The sequence below is a fragment of the Gopherus flavomarginatus genome, chromosome 2, assembly GCF_025201925.1.
Source record: "Gopherus flavomarginatus isolate rGopFla2 chromosome 2, rGopFla2.mat.asm, whole genome shotgun sequence".
NCBI lineage: Eukaryota > Metazoa > Chordata > Testudines > Testudinidae > Gopherus > Gopherus flavomarginatus.
The window spans coordinates 68,556,336-68,579,210 of record NC_066618.1 but is presented as its reverse complement, the minus strand read 5'-3'; the positions used below and the strand labels follow the sequence as shown (position 1 = coordinate 68,579,210).

The 22,875-nt window shown below is 41.0% G+C and overlaps 1 protein-coding gene across 4 annotated transcripts in view; it reads right to left on the bottom strand.

The window, feature by feature from the left end:
• The window catches only part of PLCL2 (phospholipase C like 2), a 187,469-nt gene extending 164,936 nt beyond the window's left edge, over positions 1-22,533 (bottom strand). For 2 of the 4 annotated variants that reach the window (XM_050938317.1, XM_050938320.1), the window contains exons 1-2: positions 22,289-22,527; positions 20,880-21,422 (exon numbers count right to left, since the gene is read on the bottom strand). In XM_050938317.1, the coding sequence (XP_050794274.1) occupies positions 20,880-21,191 (312 nt within the window). In that variant the 5' untranslated portion in view covers positions 21,192-21,422; positions 22,289-22,527. Of the gene's footprint in view, positions 1-20,879; positions 21,423-21,695; positions 21,970-22,288 lie in introns of those variants that run through there. The other 2 variants (XM_050938319.1, XM_050938318.1) reach the window with 2 other exon arrangements.
• Between the last annotated feature and the right edge of the window lie 342 nt (positions 22,534-22,875).

Here is a 22,875-nt window from a genome sequence, read left to right as displayed (position 1 = left end):
CACTGAATGACGGGGGATCTCTGCTCTAGGTGTTAATGAACCCGCGCCTGCACACACCAAGCTCAGCAGTTATCAGACCAATTCTAGTAATAAATTCTTTATTGGTATTCAAAATAGTGAAGCTCCGCAACTGCACTGTGAGCTCCCTCCAAAGAACACCGCCCACAGCCAGTTCCTATTGTCTAGCCTGAACAAAACAACTTTGGTATACTCCCTTGAGCCACCAGTTTACACATAAACAAATCTAGAGTTCTCCCTTGAACCTACAAAAACCCCTATCCATGCTCAAGTAAGGGCTTGGCTACACTCGAAACTCCGGAGCGCTCCCGTGGCAGCGCTTTGAAGTGCAAGCGTTCTCGCGGCGCCAGCGCTGGGAGAGAGCTCTCCCAGCGCTGCAGGTACTCCACCTCCTCATGGGGATTAGCTTGCAGTGCTGGGAGCTGTGCTCCCAGAGCTGGGACACTGTTTACACTGGTGCTTTGCAGCGCTGTAACTTGCTGCGCTCAGGGGTGTGTTTTTTCACACCCCTGAGTGAGAAAGTTGCAGCGCTGTAAAGTGCCAGTGTAGCCAAGGCCTAAGTTTGGGACAAAATGAGCAGCTAAAATGGACTGTATAGGGCAGATGCAGGTTAAGTGTTCTGATGCCTAGATCCAAAATCTGCATCAGTTCCATTGGGACTTCATCTTCCCCTGGCTGATCATGCTGAGGGCTCTGCCTGTCTCCAGCACTCTGGACCCTCAATTACCACCACCACCTTGGACCCCTGATCAAGAGAAACCAGTGTTCTCGCTCTTTTTTTCCTTTGTTTGTTTTACTTTGGTCACTAAAATTGCCTTATTAATTGTTGCACATTACAAATTAAGATAAGTAATTCTACTAAAATTCTCCAAATTATTTTCCTCAAAGTATCTGAATGAAAACTGCCATACAAACATCAGTTAGTGCACTTCTGATTCCTGTGTCTGGACAAGTCCTGTAAGGCCTCTGGCTCTTTGTCTATTCTGATGCAATTCAGAACAGTATAGTAATTTTGGGGATTTGTAAACTATCACGGTCCTAATATACACTTAAGAGTCAAATCTAAAAGATCTTTTCACAACAAAATAATGTTACAACATAAAGGAAGAATGAAATAAGTCACAAAAATACAAATGTTGACAAAAAATTAAATCTACTAGGTATAACTTCTGTCTACAGTTATCTTGCTGTGAAAAGCCAAACAGAAAAAATAGTTCTGTCTGCCCCACACAATAGTTGTCTGAATGCAAGATAAAAATCAAATTATATAGAGCTAACATCTCATGATATTATCGCAACTCTTTTGATAGTTGGTGTTTTCCTTAAAGTCCCAGCTCCAGAGTCATAGGACTACATGAGCATCAGCTTTCATTTTTTAAAAACTGTTTACATAGGGGCTGGAACTGGAGGTGCTACCGCACCCCAGCTTGAAGTGGTTTCCATCATATACATGGTTTACAGTTTGGTTCAATGGCTGTCAGCATCCCCTCTAAACAAATTGTTCCAGCACCCCGATAGCAATTGTGAATGCTAGAAACAAAGACTTTAAAACATGAAGTGAGGGTATTCCAAAGTCACAGAAACCAGAGGACAAGTGAAAAGAACCCAAAATACATTATTTTTCAAATCTCATCTTTAAGCCATTCTTATGATTTTGGGGGCCTGATTCACGCTTTTTCAGCATTCAGGTTGGCAATACTACACAAGCACATATATTGTATCTTAAAAAATTATATATATTAATATGTAAAAATCTGAAGATGGTGGATTAAGAGGACAGGAAAGCAACATATGTGAACCACATGCTTTACATTGGAGAATTTTATTATTTTAATACAAAGAAAGGGAGAGAAGCAGTGGGCGGGAAACAGTTTTCTTTCAGCCATCTGTGTCTGCACAGCTGGGCAATTCAACTAGGAGGTCTGAGGAACACCCAGAAGAAGGGTGGGGACTGGGTAGTTTATTGATCATGCTTATTAGCTTGCTTTTCTTGAAGTTTTATAGAAAGCCGTCATTATGGGCAAGCAGTTTTACACCTCTTATGTATTCATAATCTGTGAGCTGGGTCAATCAGCGCTCAAAGGTGGGGGAGATTATAAATACAGAATTCAGCTCCTCAATGTAAGATCCAGAGAAGCGTTGGCTGTCGGGCTAGTCTCAACACCTGTAACATTCTGGATACAGGCTACAGATTTCCTATCTGACAACATATGAGAAGAGTGAGTCACCTATTAACCAAAGGCCTAAATGCTGCTAACTAGAAGGAACCATCAGATTGTTTATTGACAAAACAAAAGCATTTGGATTTTGTGCTGAGGCCTGCAGTTTCCGTTTTCAAGATCTTAAGAAATACAGGTGATACACACACTACACCTTAGATCACATTATAGACTGAGAAATCACTTTTCGAAGGAAATCAGAGGGCCAAGAATTTGTTTGTGTGTGCTCAAGTGTAAAATTTGATGCTGAAAGCTTTCTAATGTTATACAGATGATAAAAAACAGAATTCCATATGCATTTATAACAATAGCAACAGTTTGTGAAAGATAGCATAACAAGAAACACTGGTTTTACTACCTTACAGTTTGTTTTCAAAATTAAGAAATATTTCAAATACTCTTTACAAACAGTGTATTAAATATAAATGTTTGTTTACTAAGCAACTGTGTGGTACTCACTCTTTGAAACTTAGTGGAGGTTATTACTAACATCTATATTCAGGATTTTGAATACAATGGTCCAGGGATTTGACTCTATATATTCTCTTTCCTTCTTCAAATTCCCATCCACCAGCTCAGCAGCAACAAGGAACCCAAATGAAGACTTTCTACCACATTCTGTTTTGTATCAAATTCATGCCTTTGTTCATAACTAAACCCTTTTGCTCTCTGCCAGTCTTCACCAAGTCTAACCAATGCATCTTTGGTCTTCCTCTATTTCTAGTTCCCTTGCACTGTGGTACATATTGCCAGGTATGGCGTCCTTTTTGGGCTGTTCTTGACACATATCCAAACCACAGTCATCCTTCTTGAATCTTCTGTAATAGTGTTATTTCCTGCCCTGGCTGTTTTCTTATCACTTCATTTTCTGCAATCTCAACTCACTCAGTATTCCCCTCAGCCCGTTCATTTTAATAGTCATATCTCAAGTTTGTTGACTTTCTTCATACTCCAACATTCTGAGATGTACAGCAGTATCAGCGTAACAATTGTCTCATATACGCTTATTTTCACTTTTATCAGAATATCTTTAGCCTTCTATATCATTCAGAGTTTTCCAAATGCTGTAGCGGCTAGTCCTGCTTACTTGAGTGTCATATTCAAAATTTTCATTCTTAGATACTAGTCCTCCAAGACACACTTTTTCTGATCGTCTCCAACTTTGACCTTTACTTCTTTCTCTTCTCTTCCGATTGCCATAGTTTCATCTTCTCTGTGCTGATCTTCACTCAGAATTTTCTGCTATCCCAGGCTATCTTGTCCGTAATTCTCATAAATCCTCATTGGTCAATGCTATTAGGTCAATATAATCTGTGAATTATTCACTGTCCTCTCACATAACATAACTCCTTTTTTCCATCTCCCAGTGTTGTACCCATTACTGCTTCCAGTACCAAGCTGAACAAATCTAGCAATAGTGTGCATCCTTCTTTCACTCCTACGATCATCCTGAACCATTCCATCAACTTCTAGTCTACTCTCACCACACTCAGTGATTTGCTATAGTTTTTTGGGGTTGGTTTTTTTTTTTTTGAATCAGCTTGATGATTTTTTTCTGAATGTCACACAGTCTCAAGACTTGCCATAACTCTTACTGACAAATGTTATCAAAAGCCTGTTGAAGTCTATAAAGTTCTTGTAACAGGGTTAAGAGTTATTTTCTATGTATTTCTGCAATAATCAGTCTTATCACAAATAGCTGATCTTTTGTATTTCATCCTGATCTAAATCCGGCCTGTTCTTCTGCAAGCACCAGTTCCCCATACTGCTTCATTCCCCTCTGCAATCATAGCGAATATTTTTCCCAGCACAATCAATAAGCTGATTCCTCTGTAGTTCTTGCACTCACTATTATCACCCTTTCAATAGATTGGTACTATTATCACTTTCCCCTACTTGCTCAGCACTTCTTCTTGCTTGTAAATCTTGTTGAATAGATTGTGCACAGTCCTTACTGTGTTTCTTGCCTGCTTGCAACAGCTCTGTGGTTATGTTGTCACTTCCTGGCACCTTTTCCTTTTTCAAAACTTTCTATTGAGATCTTTACTTCCTCTAAGCTTTCCAGCATCTCCTGTGTTCTGTATGTTTTACAGCTCTTCAAAATATTATTTCCATCACTTATTCTTCATTTGTTCATCCTCAATTATTTGTCCATACTTGTCTTCACCATCACCATGAATTCATATCCCCTAGTTCTTATATTACAATACAATCCCATGCTGCATTTCTTTTTGCATATTCTTCTGCTTCTTTACATTGTTCATTTATCCAGTTGTTTGTCTCTCTTCACTTTGTTTTATCTCTTTAGTCAACGTACTGTATTCAGCCTCTTACATTTGCGTCTTCCTTTTTATTCTCTAGCTACTTACACTTGTCACTCAACTGCATCACTTCATCAGTTATCCACACTGGTTTCTTTGTTTTCCACCTTGTAGCCCAATGCTTGTTCAACAACCCGTGTCATCCCATTTTTATACTATTCCATTTCTCTTCAACATTCTTTACTTCTTTCACCATGCTCTCAATCTGATTAATATGTACGCTAACTTATTATCTGAGCAAGCATTGTTTATATATGATCTGCATAACAGCACACTGCAATTCATCTGCAATTCACAAGTACAAAGTCTATCATGTTCTTTGTTTCCCCATCATGGATAGCCAATGGTTCCTCTGAAGCATTCCTTGTTGAATCAGTGTGTTTGTTAACACCAAGTTATTACTTAGGGTACTGAATTTCTGCCTCTCTGCTCTTTCATTTTCTTCAACAAGTCCAAATCTGCCTATTTCTCCAGTCCAGGAATTCCACTCCAATCCTACTTTTGCACTGCAATTTCCCATAAAACATACATACATTATTCAGGACTTCTCCAAAAATACAACATAATTCACTCTTTGCTGATATGCAAGTCAAAGTGAGATTCAAGGAAATGGGAGCAATATTTGTCCCCATCCCCTTCTAAACACATTCCAGGGCACTGAACTGGGAGTCAAGGGACTGGGGTTCTGTTCCATGGCCTGCCAGTGATGTGTTGTGACACCTTGGCCAAATTTCATCATTTTTTTGTATCAATCTCCCCTTCTACCCAGTCTTATCTATTTCCATGCATGTTTTTACATGTATTTTGCATTCCCTCTATCTGTTTTTTTAAATAGTCTTATTTAACTTAGTTATTTGGTTTTTTCCCCTGCACTTTTAAAGCTGTGTCTTTTTTGGAAATATTAATCTTATTTAAATATTTGAGACTGGGCTCATAAAACAGAATTTCACTAATAACAGAGATCCATTGCCTATGACTGAATTTGGTACATTTGAAGTAAGTGTAGTAGTCAATAAAAAAGAATAATATCACAAAATATACTTATCTGGAGACTTGACAGTTTATTTTAATTTCAAAATATATGTACTGCAGTATACTTTGTAAAAGTAATACATTATTAGTACACAACAATGTGCCTGAAATCAAATATTTCATAATAAGTGGGGATACTGTGTTTTTTGGGTTGTTTTTGCCTTTAAAAAAAAAAAAAAGATTATAAATTGTGCCAATTAGCAAGATTCTAATCTATGGAAGGATGTGTTATCTGTTGTATGTTTCTCAGACTATAAGACTGTATTCTTATAAACTTTATGCACTATTACCAGCTAAAAAACTTGAGTCATGAGCACTTTCATGAGGGGATGGGAAGTTTTGATTTGTTGTAAGAAACTTAAAGAGGGGGTCCCCTAGGTTAGATTGTATGCAGGCCCCATTTAGTCTTAATTCACCATTGTGCAGACATTAAAGATTTTAATGGCATCCAACGTATATATTAAGTGATTGTTCTGATAGGCAAGAAACGTATTGCCTTCATCTCAGGATTATTCACTTCATCTTTAAGAGGCAAAAAGTGTATATGATGTGGCCTAAAACTTCCTCACTCCATCTTTAAAATGTAAATAATATCCTTTGACAAACTAATTATGACCATAAGCATTAGAGAAATGGAGTAATACTAGGCAAAAAGTTTGAACCACTCTGGGACAGGCAGAAAGCAATAACTAAATTTTGTAACTATAGATTTCTAGTCTGCATATACAAGCACAGATTTTCATTTCACAGTGTTTTGCATACAATATATTTTAAGATATTAGTGACCTATATTGCATTATAATTGAATACATCATAAACTTTATATTTCCAAATCATTAAATCATAAGTACAGTAACTACTTTAACAGCATCTGAAATATTACACATATTCTAAACTGATACTATTCCAATGCAGATTAGCAAAAAACAGATGTTATAAAAATCACAAGTTTATATTATTTCCATGCAAAAGAAAATATGCATTTAGTCATGGTCAGATCAGGCAGTGGAGTACTGTACAATGTCTTTATTTAAGTTGATATCTAATTTCTTAAGCACACAAGGGGCAATGAAACTGGAAAGGCTCAGAATAAATTCAGCAACTAATTATTCATTTTACAATATTTCCAACAGATACAGATAGTTTGCAAATTATACAGTAAAAACTGAATGTAAGGATATAATTTTAACCAGAGTTTATATCAACTCAAGACCCTTAGATTTGAGACAACTGGTAGATTCTCAGAAAACAAATTTTAGAGGTTTGGGTCCATCAGGAGTATTCAGATTCACTTTTCTTGCATCTCTTTGCAGTCTGCTGCTATCTAGGCAGGTAGTGAGAATATACATGCTAAAATCTCACTCTCCAGAGTTTCCAAAAGCAGGATTGTAGTAAATTTCACATGCCTACCCATGAAAAGAAAAGAACAGTGGGGAAACTGAAAGGACAGATAATGCGGGACACTGGATTAGATGTGGAGAGTACGGCACACGTGATGCAGTTGATGTCACTAAACTTGTATGTTATATTAATCACAAGTCACTAGTAGTGATAAACAGCAAAAACGTCAACAACCACCACCCATCATGATATGTGGGAAGTTTTCCCTACAAGTGTGGGAGCCTAAGCTAACAATTTCTGCAGTTAAAGTTCAAACCTAAAGCTTTGGAGGTGGGAGGGAAAAGTCTCCCAGTCCTTATGACTGAGCAGATAATCTTCCAAATGTGAATTCAGTGCAAATCCATGTGGTGTTATCTTCTTAAGTCTGCAGATAAACAGTTTCAGTGCCTCTGCTTGAGCTAACAAATTTTACTACTACTGCTTGGAAAAGCAACAACTTCCTGGTCAATTTCACAGCTACTCTTCTGTGAGTAGCCTGTGGGGAAACTATAAAATTATCAAAAATCAGGTCATGTTGACAATGCTTGGCAAAGCTATTATAACTATGTCTACACTACCACTGGGACCATGCCTCCCAGGCTAGATAGACAGACACTAGCTCAGCTCCAGCTAGCATGCTAAAAACAACAGTGTGGACATCGCAGCATGGACAATGGCTACCCGAACTCTGACCAAGGGTGTCAGGCAAGCTTGTACTATGGTAAGTAGCCCATCTATTTTTAGCACACTCGCAAGCACTTAATCACTAGGGTGAACAACACAAACTACGGAGACTGGGGAGAGACAGAACAGCAGTTCTCTTTGGCTACTTCCAGATAGCAGGAGAGGACTATGAGGCCGAGAGGTAGAGATTGGTCCCTTTCATGGCAGCAAAGAGGCTGGGGAGAATGTTTCTTATTTTGAAGTTAAAGGTTAGAGGCACATACAACAGGAGAAGCCCCCAAATAATACAGGGACTGCACCCTAGTAGATATTTCATACCTTCCCTTTTTCCAGTTAAGATGCAGGACTGGGCTTCTCTCTAAGACATCAACCTTGAACCTTTTGTGGGAAATCTGTCTAGCTACTTCTCATTTGTATATTTTAGTCTACCTTATAGAAACTATTTGGTAAATTTTTCAGGCCCCAATTGGGTTCTTCTCACAGGTGAAAAATGTTGATGCTTTCTCTTTGTTGATACACGCTACTATATTAGGGAGTTGTCTGACCTCAAACTCACTTTCTCTAGTATGAATTTCCAGAAGACTATAAATGTCCTCCTTTCTTCCCTGGACTAGGGGGATTAGTAGCCCAGAAAAGCCTCAAAAATTGTAATGCAATACTTGTGGTTAAGATGACCCAGGTTGAAATCCTGGCCCCCACTACAGTACATCACAAGACTTCTGTTCACTTTAATAAAGCCAGGATTTCACTCACTGTCTAGTACAAGTACATACAAAGCCAACCCTATTTTGATTTTCAGATAGAGAAATATGAAAAACTGGCATAATTAGTAGGGAAATTTATTTAATACTAAAAGCAGCAAAAGGTACACAAGAACATCCAGTCAACTACCATATATTCATTCACCCCCATCTTTTTTAAATTAATTTTAAAAAAAAGAGATGGGAGCTAGTGATACTGATAAGAATCAGCTAAAAAAAGAATCTTGAGAGAAACCAAGAAACAGGCAAAAGACTGATTTCAGAGTAGCAACCGTGTTAGTCTGTATTCACAAAAAGAACATGCATAGTTGTTACATCTTAGAGACTAAGAAATTTATTTGAGCATAAGCTTTCGTGGGCTACAGCTCACTTCATCGGATGCATGTGGTGGAAGATACAGTAGGAAGATATATATATATATATACACACACACACACACACACACACACAGAGAGAGAGAACATGACTGAGTAACTGCAGTTTTTCATAGAAGCAACCAAAAGGAATTCCTCAACAGGCAGAGACAAAAGCAAGTCACAGATGAGGGCCCCAGTAGGCTGTGCCACTCATTATTTCAAGGTCAGAATGCTCCAACCTGCAGCCTTCTAGAATTTTTTTGCTTTGGGAGTTCCAGCCATTCTTGCACAGGAGGATTAAGGACCCGGAATTGGGAATCTGAAGATGGTGGAGATATCTTTAAAGAAAGAAAGGAAATTCTCCTGGCAATGAGGCTTGCTATTTTTCAACTACTCGGTGTCACAATGTGTGTATTTTGAGGCCATATCAGAAAAAAGCCAACTCCATGGAGCACCTTGGACTTCTCTTTCATAGAGGAAGCCAGCTGACTTTTCCACTTGCCATTCAGTAAGTGTTCCAGCTTTGTATAGGGAGTCCACTTCAATGCCAAGATGTTCAGTGGAGAGCCCAGCTTGCCATTAATAATAAGACGACCTTTCATGAACTCTATTCATCTATTTTTTTTTTTAAATCAGAAAGATCCCAGAGAGTGACATTTTCCTGTAGTGTAATGCTAGGCAACTGCTAAATCAATCTCTAGAGCATTACCAGAATTTCTCTTTTTCAGCTGACATTTTATATAGTTAAGGGATGGAAGAAAATAGTGCAAACTGTATCAGGAGAGTAGCAAATATTACTGAATTTATTCATAGTTCGTAAGCTTTTTCTTCTTCTATTATCAAAAAGACTCTTCAGGGCCTTGGGAGGACCAAGCAGAAAGTGTTTAATAGTTGTTGGGTTTTTTTGTTCTGTTTTTTAATAACTAGGTAGATAACAAGTTTAAGCTAAGTGCACTAACACAATTATTTAATTTTCCAAATCTAGATAAAGCTTAACAGTAATTCTGGGACAAAAAAAAATAAAAAGACCCAAATATTTTTATACAAAAGAGAGGTTCCCCAAGACAAAATGGCAGAAGAGGACAAATCAGTCTTTTCCTCTGTTTCTGTGGACTCAATTTCTTCTTTGTCAAGCACAGTTAAAACTCTCCAGAAGTTAAGTTGGGTCTTGCTAGATCAGTTTCTCCCCTTAAACTCCTAGAGAAGCATGTTTTTCTTCAGTTTCTACCCCACGTGATCCTGGGAGTTCAGGTGCCCCTAATTTTGAATTTATTTGCTGTGGTAGCTGAGGGAAGACTATGTGCACTTACACAAGCCAGAGTAATTAAATAAAAAGATTGAAGTAAGAGAGGAAAGAATACGGTGACTTTCTTTTCCCCCACAAGTAACTGGAAAAGTCACTTCCTTCAGATCCATAAAAAAAAAAAAAACAAAGAAGTTCCTTCCACAGACATTTGAGGAATTTCTATAGTAGAGTTTCTCCTTCTGTAGAAAGAGAATCACCTGGGACATCAGTGCTCCTAGGCCAAATCTCCAGTTTGCTACTGTTGTTAAACAAGGCACGCTGTAGTTTAAGCTGGTCGACCAGCTTAAAAAACACACATTAAAACTACAACTTGCCTTGTCTACTCCAGTAACAACTAACATGTTAACTTTTTTTTAAGTGGAAACAAAGCCCAATACAACAGGCCCAACACTACAGGATGTACACAGGCCATTCCTTTGTGGTTCTGAGCATAAGCAATAAAGTTAGGGCACTTATATTAGTTTTCTTTAAGTAGTGCTCAAAAAATAATTTTTTTCCAGACATCAGACACTGACCTCTAACTAGTTAAGACAGCAATTCCCTAGTGAGGCCAAGCAGGCAGTACCGTGTGGAAGACCTAGGATGGCCCTCTCATCATCTGCTAGAAGACTGGTACTCTAAGCTTCCCTCTAAGACACAGCTCCTAGACATTGCTACCTTCCCCATGTTTCAGATCAGCTTCGGCTAATAAGAAGCTCAAAGTCTGATAAGCATGAAGCCTTTTTTCCCCAAGTGCTGGGACCCGAAGGAAGCTTTACTGCACTCTCCGCCTCCACAAGGAGTGAAAGGGGGAAAAGGGGCAAGACAATGACAGGGACAATAGCATTACTGATGGTTCAAAATACCCCCTCTCTCCAAAGAGAATTTTAGTGGTCCTTTCCCCTATGAGAGGTGGGGTTGTGAAAGTCAGTGGATCTTATCAGATCCTTCACATTGAGCACTCTACTGATGGATCTGCCTGAAACACACTAGTGTTTCGCTCTTCCATTCTGACTGTGCGCATCAGGAGAGAGCAGCCAGTGCAGAACTAGACAGCCAATATTGTATTCACTATTTTCAGAATATATGTAAAATCTTCAAGAAGATTTCAGGTGGCAGGCAGCAACATACAACTGCCTCTCTCAGTGAAAGCAAACGCAGGGGGTTTCCAAAAGAGTAGGGAGAGAGGGACAAAGAACATTCACATAGCAGATTTCTGATGGAGTGTCCTAGATCCTTTCTGGTGGCCACAACAACTTCTGAATAAACTTTAACTGAAAGTTATTTTGGAGCCCTTAAAGGTGCAAATCTTCTAAAGGTGAATCAGTGCAGTCCTGTCTTAAGTCAGGAGACAGTCTGAAATAACAGGTGTGTGAACTTTCTGTTTACGGTAACTCCTCACTTAACGTCATCCTGGTTAACGGTGTTTCCTTGTTATATCACTGATCTATTAGAGAACATGCTCGTTTAAAGTTGTGCAATGCTCCCTTATAAGAGAGGAAGCTATTTGGCAGCTGCCTGCTTTGCCTACTGCTTGCAGGAAGAGCAGCCTGTTGGAGAAAGCTGGTGGGGGCTTAGAACCAGGGTAGGCCAGCGGGCACCCTATCAGTTCCCCTAAGTTCTCTGTGCGGCAGCTGCCCAGCAGCCTATCAATTGATGGACAGTTCAGGTGTCCCTCCCCCACACTGCCCTGTGCTGCTCCTGCCCTCTGCCTTGGAGCTGCTCCTGGGAGCCTCCTGCTTGCTGTGTGGGGGGAGAAGAGGGGTGCCAATGCCAGTGTGCCCCCTTCCCCCCCATTCCTGTACCCCATCTCCATGGGGTGGGGGGACACAACAGGATTCAGGATGGAGGGAGCTTCTGGCAGCAGCTGCTGTCTCAACTTGATGATCTACTTAAAAAGGCAGTGTACTTAGAGTAGCATCAGCACACTTAAAGGGGCAATGCACGTCTCTCTCTTGCGTGCGTGCGCACGCACACACACACGGTCTCTCTCACACTTTGGAAAGTTCAGGGAGTGGTGCGCTCCAGCGGGATAGCGTAGGTTCATCATCACATTCAGTTTCGCAGGGAACATTTGCAGCCACTGCCATGCGTCTGTTGTGTCTCCTCCCTCCATTTCTGATGCCCAGCAGAGCGTGAGGCTACATTAACAGAGAAGCATATCCCTTCCTGAACATACTGAGCATCTCAGAATTTCCTCCAAAGGACTCGTCCCCTGTACAGTGGCTATTATAAATCACAGCACTAGCAAGTCCAAAATCCTCTCAAAATGAAGGATATTTTATTTACATACACATTCTATCTCCCATTTAGAAGCCTATTCTGAAGTGCTACTTTTTTTAACCTTACTCTGCAACCTTACATAATGTAATTTTTTTCTACTTTATTCTGCTGATATGCAAATAAATGTATTCAACCATAGCTAGAAGCTAAATGCATTAATCAGCACAGTTTCATATCACTAGCACTGTAAAAGGAACATGTTTATAGCATGTTACTAAACCATTCAAACAAAGCTTCCAGATCCTAGCAAACACATTAATGCCAAACAAAAATTCCCGAACAAAAACCCCATCAGAGCACGTTTCTTCAAAGAAAAAAAGAGTTTAAATGTATTATTTGAAAGGCATTCACAGCACTGTCTCATAGCCAATATCTTAAATAGCACCTATGATGGTGTCCCTAGCTCCTGTTTGCCAGAAGCTGGGAATGAGCCAAAGGGAATGGATCACTTGATGATTACTTGTTCTGTTCATACCCTCTGGGGCACCTGGCATTGGCCACTGTCAGAAAACAGGATACTGGGCTAGACGGACCTTTGGTCTGACCCAGTATGGCAATTCTTATGTTCAGCCCAGTGCTTCTCAATGGTATAATGCAATCTACCACCCTAAATTCTAAAGCAAACTCTTGCCTTTTGCTGCTGAAGCAACAAGCATGCAACACACATCATTTTAGATTAAGTAAACTCAAGAAGGCGCAAGCAGATTTAGAAACTACCTATCCTCCCCAAACAATAGCTGTGGAGTGCAATGATGTATCTACTACAATGGGAGAAGAAAAAGGAGAGGGGGGGAAACCAGGAGGGAAAAAGTAACAAGATACAATTATAAGAGAATCTCAGAAAGACAAGAGACTAGAAATTAATCAATCTAGCAGTCATCTGAGAAACACTTTCAACTCAGTACTCAATGCCTGCAGCCTTCTAGGCCACAGAGCCTTAGAAAGCCATAGATCCTGTCTATACAGCAATCCAAGAATATGTTTGATGAGATCTTATAGAAAAAAAAAAAGAACATTCAAGCTCTCATGGTATTTTTGTAGGCATTTAGGGCTGCCTATATATATCTTTGGCCAAATACTACCCACTGATCATTGTTGTATAGTTTACTGCATACTAGTTGTCTGCATGCTTCCTCCACCCCTGAAAAAAGTTGCTTTTCAATGGTGTTGCACATACTGTAAAACATTTTGGGGATTCTTTGAGAAGTGACAATATGAGAACTCAAGTTATTTAAGGTAATGGTCTGCCTCTTTCCACTACATGGTAGTAATGTTCTGTGAATAAGTACCTTCTCATCTCCTGCATTTCATGAGTTCATACTTAAAATCCTAGGTTTCCACTGGATGCGTCTCTTAAAACACTCCAGCGTGGGTACATAGCAAAAATTAGTTTAGAAGTTGTTTCTTATGAATAATAAAATAATTTCTGATGATCCAAGGTATTTCCTGAAGTGGATATTATACAACATTCTTACTGCCTTATGTTACAAAATTATGGAAGCTTAAAAAATCAGTTGGAGGTAAATAAAGTTGGAGGTGGGATTCAACATATTTTGCCTTGCCAGTTAATGTAAAAAAAAACAAACAACCCTCCCCCCCCATGTATTTAGCATGTATAGATACAGAACTAGTTTCAGTGGCTTTATGTGTTATTTCAGCAACACAGAAGTTGAACTCCTGGGACCAAGATGGCTAAAACAAACAAAAAAAAAATACACATGGGGGGGAGGGTTGTTTGTTTTTTTTACACTAACTGGCAAGGCAAAATATGTTGAATCCCACCTCCAACTTTATTTACCTCCAACTGATTTTTTAAGCTTCCATAATTTTGGAAACAAACAAACAATTTTTTTCCCCTGTTTACTGAGTGTCAGTTAACTTCTGTAAACAAGTGCCTTTACTGAAAGTGACAAAAGCAATTAGTAGACAGAGACCAGTTTAAACAAAGATTCTGGCAGTCAACTGAAAGAATTCCCATCATTTGTTATAACAATATACTTTTATATAGACTAAACAATGAATGTTAAAACAATGTTTAATTTTAAAAAGCTCTCTTCCCATAGTTTACATTCTGTTAAAACATTGCTACCTTGAAGACTGGGAAACAAAGCATGCTGGCTACACTGTAGGCCTGCACTGTCCTTATTATGATGCTGTCAAGCACTAGGTAAAGGAATTCTACAAAGCATCCAGGAACGTTCCACCACTTTTTGGAAAAGATGTCTCCTCTGCTTTTGAGCCGGACAACTTCCTACTCCTTGCTGCCTGGGCACCAGCACGAGGGTCATTGAGAGCAGAGGAGAGACAAGCTCCCTGCTCTAAATTCCAGTTCCCAGTCGGGTGCAGCTAGTATAGGTAAAGTCCTGTAACTATGGGTTGGCTGGAGCTTGCTCAGGTGCTCTTGCAGGGATGCCACATTCCAGTCATAGGTAGAAGCTGTGGAGAGGCCGGGGCATGCTCAGTGAGGACAGGAGATTTTAGCTGCTAAAACTGAAGATGTTTCTACTGAGCATGTGTGAACTTGAATTTTTTAGAGGTTTATAGCCTGACCAAATTTGGGCAGATTTTCATGGACAGCAAAAGACACCCTCTTTGCCAAATTACAAGGTCCTTCTCCAAAGCGTGGGGGTTAAGATCTGTTTTTAAAAAAAAATGATCATTACATTTTTTTAAACGTGGGCAAAATAACATATTTTCCCCGTGTCTTGTTCTCAGAAATGGCAGAACCAGTTTGGCTAAAATTTTCGAAAAATAATTCAGTCTGAGGCAGACATCTGGCATGGAAAATTTCAGTCCAAAGTGTTAAAGCTTGGTAAATTATAAGCAACAGGGTCTTATGACAGGAAGTGTTAGGTAATCATAAAAATAGGTAGCACTACCAGCCCTGTCTATAATTACACACACTTTCACACCTATTGCTAAACTAAACTCCAATTCAATGCATTAATTTTCAAAAGTTTACAGATCAGCTCTTGAGACTAGCTTCCAAATTTCAGAAGTTAAACTTTTGGCATGAATAAGTCAAGGTATGTCTGAAGATTCATTTGATGTCTTGTTTTGAAGTTTCAGTTGTGTGGGGGAGCACAACAGGTTGAATTTTCTTTTCATTGTTTTAGGAAGAGTATGTCAGACAACATAATCTATTGTCCTCTATTATAGAAAGGATAAGTCCTAAACGTCCCCTCCTGCTGGTCTCTTGTGTCACACTGATATTCAGATTCTCTGTATCAAATGAAACTATTAGAGAGGAGGTCAGAGTACAGGTGGCAGAAATCACAGCATAAACATTAAACTCCTATACTGAAGATGTGATTGAAACAAAGAAGTTTCTCTCTTTCTCCACCATAGCATCTGCAACATCATACTAAAGGAAATTACTCCAGGTAGCAGACAGTCTAACGAATTTGGTTGCTTCTGATCAGATACTGTCCAGTGTCTAATGCTTGAGGAATTTTCAGTTTACTTCACAGAAAATGATTTAATCTGGATGGAGTGGCTGTGTCCATGGGCTAAATTCTATGTCAGGAAAGAGAAGGAGAAGTGGACAGTTTCTTTTCTTGAATTGAGTTTCAGCCAATTATGCTCATTTTGGTTCCAGAAATACTTGAAGAACTTTGGGCTATCACCTACATTAGTTGTAAAATCTAATAGAGAGACAGAGTCCATTAATTGGTGGGGGGGAGTTAGTCAACACCTATTACAGGCTGCCAACAATAGCTCAATAAAAAGATGCTAGGCCCTTAGTCAGGAAATTTCAATCTTGCCTTATCTCAAGCCTTCATTTGTGGAAAAGGTTATTGTGAAGTATCAGGGACTCATTCACCTGTTACATCTACTAATGTGTTATATGCCATCATGTGCCAGCAATGGCCCTCTGCCATGCACATTGGCCAAACCAGGCAGCCTCTATGTAAAAGAATAAATGGACACAAATCAGACATCAGGAATAGTAATATACAAAAGCCAGTAGGAGAACACTTCAATCTCCCTAGACTTTCTATAACAGATTTAAAAGTAGCCAACTTCAAAAACAGACTTCAAAGAGAAACTGCAGAGCTACAATTCATTTGCAAATTTAACATCATTAATTTAGGCTTGAATAGGGACTGGGCGTGTCTGGCTCACTACAAAAACAATTTCCCATTTCTTGGTATTGGCACCTCCTCATCAAATATTGGGAGTGGACCACATCGACCCTGATTGAATTGGCCCTCCACTTGCAAGGTAACTCCCTTCTCTTCATGTGTCAGTATATTTATGCCTGCATCTGTAATTTTCACTCCATGCATCTGAAGAAGTGGGTTTTTACCCACGAAAGCTTATGCCCAAATAAATCTGTTAGTCTTTGAGGTTCCACCAGACTCTTCGTTGTTATTGTGAAGCAATTTATACGATATCTTTAAGTCCTCAAATTTTCTGGGGGGGAATTCTAGTCTCATTTTAGACCTAGTTATGATACAGAAATAACTGTGTACTTGCTGGACCATCTCCTCATTCTGGCAGTTGACAAAAAAAGTATCTATGCTGATTCTTTTAAATCCATCAGCAGACTGATACCACTAAACACAATATTTTGTTAATATGTTTATAGACTCTGGCAGAGATACACAGAGCTTCTCTTTAACTGCTGTCTTGCTAGCATTGTGCCAATTGTAAAGCTGTTGTTTGTATTTTAAAATATTGCACGTCTCAATAATGTTTTGATTAGTACTTCTTATAGACTGAAACAAGTTAAAAATAAATAAGAAATGTTTAGCAAATTATGAGAGGAAGTTGCATTATTTTGTAGCATGTTGCATGTATCTCAGTGAAGAAGCAAGGCATGTCTTGTCAGCTTAGAGGCACACCACAAATTAACAAGGACGTTGAGGTGTACTAGCAAGTGCCTTTCACATCACTGACATATGCAACATGTTGAAACCCCTGAGGGCTATAAATATGACTTCATGAAGAGCCTAACAAAAAAGTTATATGATCATTGCCACTTTTATAGTTTAGTGACAGGAATTATGCCCTATCATTGAACTGAGAAGGAAGAGAAGACACATGAACAGAAATAATACTGCGGCTGTTCATCTTTTCCCATAGCTTACTGTGTTTACCAGAAATAAGAGTATAGACAGACATACCTGTATAGGGAAGCTCAGAAAGTTATGAAGCAGCTTCTGGGTCTTCGAGTGGGAGATTTACTTGTATTATCTGACAATCCTGATAGATGAGACACCATATACCAGCTAGGAGAAAGGCAGAAACCTGAAAAAGGCTGGCCCAGGAGCAGCTTGATTGAGGGAGCTACATTCTGACTGCTTAGTTGCAAGCCTATTGAGCTATAAAGATCAGACAGCTGCAGATTAAAGTAATGAAAGGAAAAATATCTCAGGAATAGGGATTTTATACTGTACAAAGGAATTCCTACATTAAATGCAATTATATAGGAAACCTTAGCTAGTAGTAACTCCAAGTTGAATATTCTGGAATATTGCTAATATCTTTCATTCTCCCATCATGCACTAGTAAACCATTTAAGTTCATGAGCTTGACATTTAAACTACAGGACAGCCCTGCAAGACACACAAACAAGGCACAGTGACATTTCTGAAAACACTGCCTGGAAAAATCCCTAGTATAACATTTCCCATTCTGGGCAGATGGCACTGTACAGAAGAAAGGAATAATAGAGAGAATAGCTTCATGAACACCGATCCACCCAAGACCCATATCTGCTCCAATATATGCAAGTAAAGCAGCAGGCTTTACTGAAAACAATCCATCTTTACTTGTCCCCACACCATACTTTAATAGACTTGGCAATGTGTACAGCTCCCATGCTCAGGGCTGGAAGCTTAAGCAGCAGCCCTCACCTCAAGGTCATCTTCCGTTTTTCTGTAATACTTAGCTCAGCCACTTGAGCACATCAAGCTTCTATGATTATTTCAGATCCAAGTAGCAAACATCCATCCCATGAGGGAGAAAGAAGAGGGTACAAAAAGAAAAACCATGAGCAAAAAATAATTAAATATAGAAAGATGGAAAAACACAGAACAAACAAAAACAGGAAAGAACAGAGAGGAAAGAAGAAGGATAAGAAAACACAGCAACTGTTCAGAGATACAGGACTAATGGAAGTGGGGTGCACTTGTGTGCCTACCTATTACCAATGAAGGTTCAAAGAAAGGATTGGGAATCACTACCACGCAGTCTTTTGGAGTAAAATATTTTTGGGTATGCCAATTTTCCTATACACATGCACTTCCAAAAAATATAATATTAACTGAGATTACTATTGCAATATAAATTTGCTGTTGTCTCTCTCATATTCCAGGACCAACACAGCTACAACAACACTGCAAACAATTTGTTGTTTACAACTCAGGAGCCCAGACAATATTAAACATGCAAAACAAGGTTTCCTGAAACACTGACCAGATGTTACATCAGTTTACAACTAATTACTACCACCGTTCTTACAGTCAGATCCACTAACATAGCTCCGTAATTCAAATGGATTGTAGAGGGTAAGAAAGCTGCACTTCTTGCTGCACACAGGAGTTTTGCTGAGATTTCACATTAATACCCATTTTCATTGGGAAGGGTAGAGTTTCGCCCAGCATATAAAAATAAGCCACTTAGATTCCAAAAAAAGTTGTATAAACTGGACTATGAAAGTGAAAAGACATGTATCTTGATTTATGCTACATAGTACTAGGTGCACAAGTGTCAGATGTTGAATGTTAAGATAATTCTAAATATTGCTGCTAAAATTGTCAGACTGGCTCCTAATGGTAGGCATCCACAGGATTTTCAAAGCACCCTGAATCCTATAGGAGTCAATGGGAGGAAGGGCACTCAGCAACTCTGGAAGTCAAGCCATTTTCAGTTAGGTACCTAATTTAAGGTACCCAAGTCTAAAAGAAATATGGCCAAAATAATCTCTAAAATTATTGGTGTTCACTGGAATTTTTCATTTAATTTATCTAAAATACAAAGTAAAAGATATTAATCAGTACTAAGATAAAATACATTAGTGTTCAAATTTATAAAATTGAGAATTAACAATTAACTTTCAGACATCATTGCTTAAGAAATTTTTACAGAAATAGAACTTTAGAGTTAAAGATGATGTGTGTTTGAGACAATACTATACATGAAAATATCACTTTAATATTTCCACATTTGTACTCTTTAGTTTTATTATATTGTACCTTGAAACTCTGTATACTTGTTTGGACTTTACAAACATATAAGCTTGCTATACAAACAGAAATCAGTATCACAACCACATGTTACATACAGGACACAACGCAGTATCTTTTTTTGTACTACCAGAGAGGACGACAAGGGTAGAAATTAACACTGATCTTGTATCAAAAGATTTTTGGCAGGTCCAATGAACATTAAATTATGCAAACACAATGTTCAACTGCCTCTTGATGCTGGGTGTGGTGGAACAATAAATATCACTCTGACAGGAAGGGTGGGTATACTGCTGTCAACCGTGTTCCTGGCTGTCCTTGTCCTCTCCTTGTCTCTCAAACCAAGGTCCTGCAGTCTCATAGAGCACAACTTGAGACACACCACTGGGCTAGCTTTTCCTGATATAATTCACTATTATCCAGCTAGCAAAAATACATAGTCTCATTTCAGCATATGTTACTACATGTATCCAAAAATGTGTAACAGGAAGACCAGTTATTTATATCAGTCAGTGAAACTCACCTCTAATGCACTTTTAATTTAAAAAAGTGCATTCTTTTTGTGAGATTTTTTTAAAGCTCTTTAGGCCTATCTGCTGGAGCTATGAAAGATAATTAACCCAAGACAAACTGTCACCTCTTAAAGGCCTTAGGGTTTATAGAAAGGGAATATCTGTACTTACATAAATGGTTATTGTCAGAAATACTGCATCCCTTCCTCCAATGATTTACATAATATAAAGCCTGCCCTTGTCTGTTCATGTTTAAATATTAGCAGCTGAAATCTACATAAAGGTACTAGTAGACAAAGATCGCTGCTGAGTAAAGTATAATAATCTATTACTATATGCACTGACCTCTTTAAGGAGGAAGCCTTCATATTTTACCTTCTCCCATCCCCAGTCCAATGAGCGCCTCGTTTTCCCATCACCTGTGTGTGTGTGTGTGTGTGTGTGTCTCCCTCTCACCTCCCCAATGGAGCCACAAAATTGCTCCGCACGGGTGCACCCACCATCAGAGAAAATAAGCAGGGATCCTGTCATCCACAGCTTTCAGTGATGCTCATGTTTGTTGCACTGCTAGTAGCCAACAGGCTATGCCTTTTCTTCCACCTGCTCTGGGCTAGGAAACCTCCAAGATCAATACGATATGAAGAGATACCCTGTATATAAGTCCCCTTCTCCCCAACTTGTCCACTATGTACAATGGCAGATGAAGTCAGCCCCACCAAATCCAACAAATACTTTCAGCCTGAGATGGACTACGTGAGCCAGACCCCACTTCCTGCATCTCTTCCCGCCCAGGCAAGAAGAAATCCCCGCGGTGTGGTGGGGCAAGCCCTCTTACCTTGATGATACTGCTCCTTCGGGGGATGCCGGATTTGCTTTCCCTCTGTTGCACGGTGGAACATCCTCTCGCTTTGCTACTGGGGCTGCCGAGCTGGACTGATCCTGTTTCGTCTCCGGCCAGAGCGCAGTCCCCATTGGAGACCCCGCCGCCTGCACTGTCAACACAGGATCTACTGCTGCCGCCGCCGCCTCCTCCTCCCCCGTCTCCTGCCTTGAAAGCCACCTTTCCCTGGACAGGACCCGGGGACGAGGGAAGCCCCGCGCCCCTGGTGCTACCAGTGGCAGCACCCCTGCTGCCAAACTCCGCCATCAACCTCTGCCCCTATAGCTGCAACAATATTGCCGTTCCCCTCCACCCCCTTCCCCGGCTGCTGGCTCTTCTTCCGCTTTTTGTAGATTTAAGATTGGGAAGGGGGGGGTTGTGCGAAAGTCTCTCTCCTCCACAGATCTGGCAGCTGAAATTGTAAAGCTCCTGTAGGGGTGAGGGGGAAATGTCCTCGAGCCTGCTTCAGGGAGCTGCTGCAGCCCTCCTTTTCAGCACCTGGGAAAGGAAAAAAATGAAACGTGACAGTCTCTCGCTTCACATGAGACTAAAGGGGCGGGGGAGGGGGCAGAGAGCTACAACACACACCACGGACTACAGGGAGAGGAAGGCTGAATGAGATCTGCCTGAAAGACAACACACCACAAAACACACACAGCAATGGAGGGTGGAAAGGTGTCACACACCACAGGAGGTGCATGTGGACAAAAATCGATGCGAAGTACAGCGGGGGGGAGGAGGGGAGGAGATAAATCCTGCCTCTGTTATTACTATTTAATATTTTGGAGGAACTACACCATCCAGGCTGCTAAATTATGAAAAAAAAAATCCGTTGCTGGTCGTACTTCCCCAAGGGGGAGACACAAACTTACCGGGGAAAACGACAAGCCCAAATAATACAGCCCCGGGTGAGGGGCGGGCTTAGGAGAAAAGTGTCCCCCTCACACGACCAAAAAGACCCGACACAAAGACAGAGCCCAGATCAAACCAGGAGCCCGAGGCACCAGACACTGTTCAATAACAGACCCGCCTCCTAGCCCTGCCGCCCCCCGCCCCCCTGAGCGTTGAACACGTTAGTTCCCGGCGCTCCAGCGCAGCCAGCCTGGGACCGTTACCCTGCCCACCTCCCCGGGGAGGGGCACCAGAGGCGGGGCCGCCAACTTTCTCCCCTCTTCGCTCCCTGCTGAGCCCAGCCACTCAGCACTGCACACACCCGCCGTGCGCCCGGCCCTGCCGCCGCTCGCCTCACAGGCAGCCCCCCACGAGCCCTTCGCACCCCCCCGGCCGGCCCCAGGCAGCCCCCCACGAGCCCTTCGCACCCCCCTCCCCGGCCGGCCCCACCTCTGCCCCCAGCAGACACACACCTCCACAGCCCGGGCGCAGGCGGCACCTCCCGCCGCCGCCGCCGCTTCCCCTCCCTTCCCGCTCGCTCCGCGCTATGGTCGCCGCCTCTGCCCGAAGCCGGATACAGAGATTCGCGTGGCTGCTTCCCTCGCCCGCTGCATCGCCGCCTCGCCGGCCCCGGCACCCCCGAGCGCCCTCACCCGGGAAAAATCTCCGGGGACGGGAGAGCGCGACCGCCCGCACGGCCAAGCAACCCTCGGCTCGGGAACCCCGCCGCCAGCACCCCCATCCGGCGGATCAAAGGCACTCCGCTGCGGGGGAGGATTACGTCCGTCAGTCAAATGTTACCCTCCCCGTCTGGAGCTGGCGCCCTCGCTCTGCTGCTTCGCGGGACCCTCCCGAGCTGTAGCAATATGATATTGGAGGGAGATGTTTGAGATCAAGAACGTCCTCCCCCCACCACATCCTCTTCAAAATCAAAATGTTCAGTCTTCCAGCTCCAACCCTCCAGCAATTCCCCAGGCCCAAGGCATGTGTCTGTCCCCATCTGCTCTTATTTTTTCCTGTGGTTTCCATTATCACTTGCTAAGTACATTACAGTGCAGCA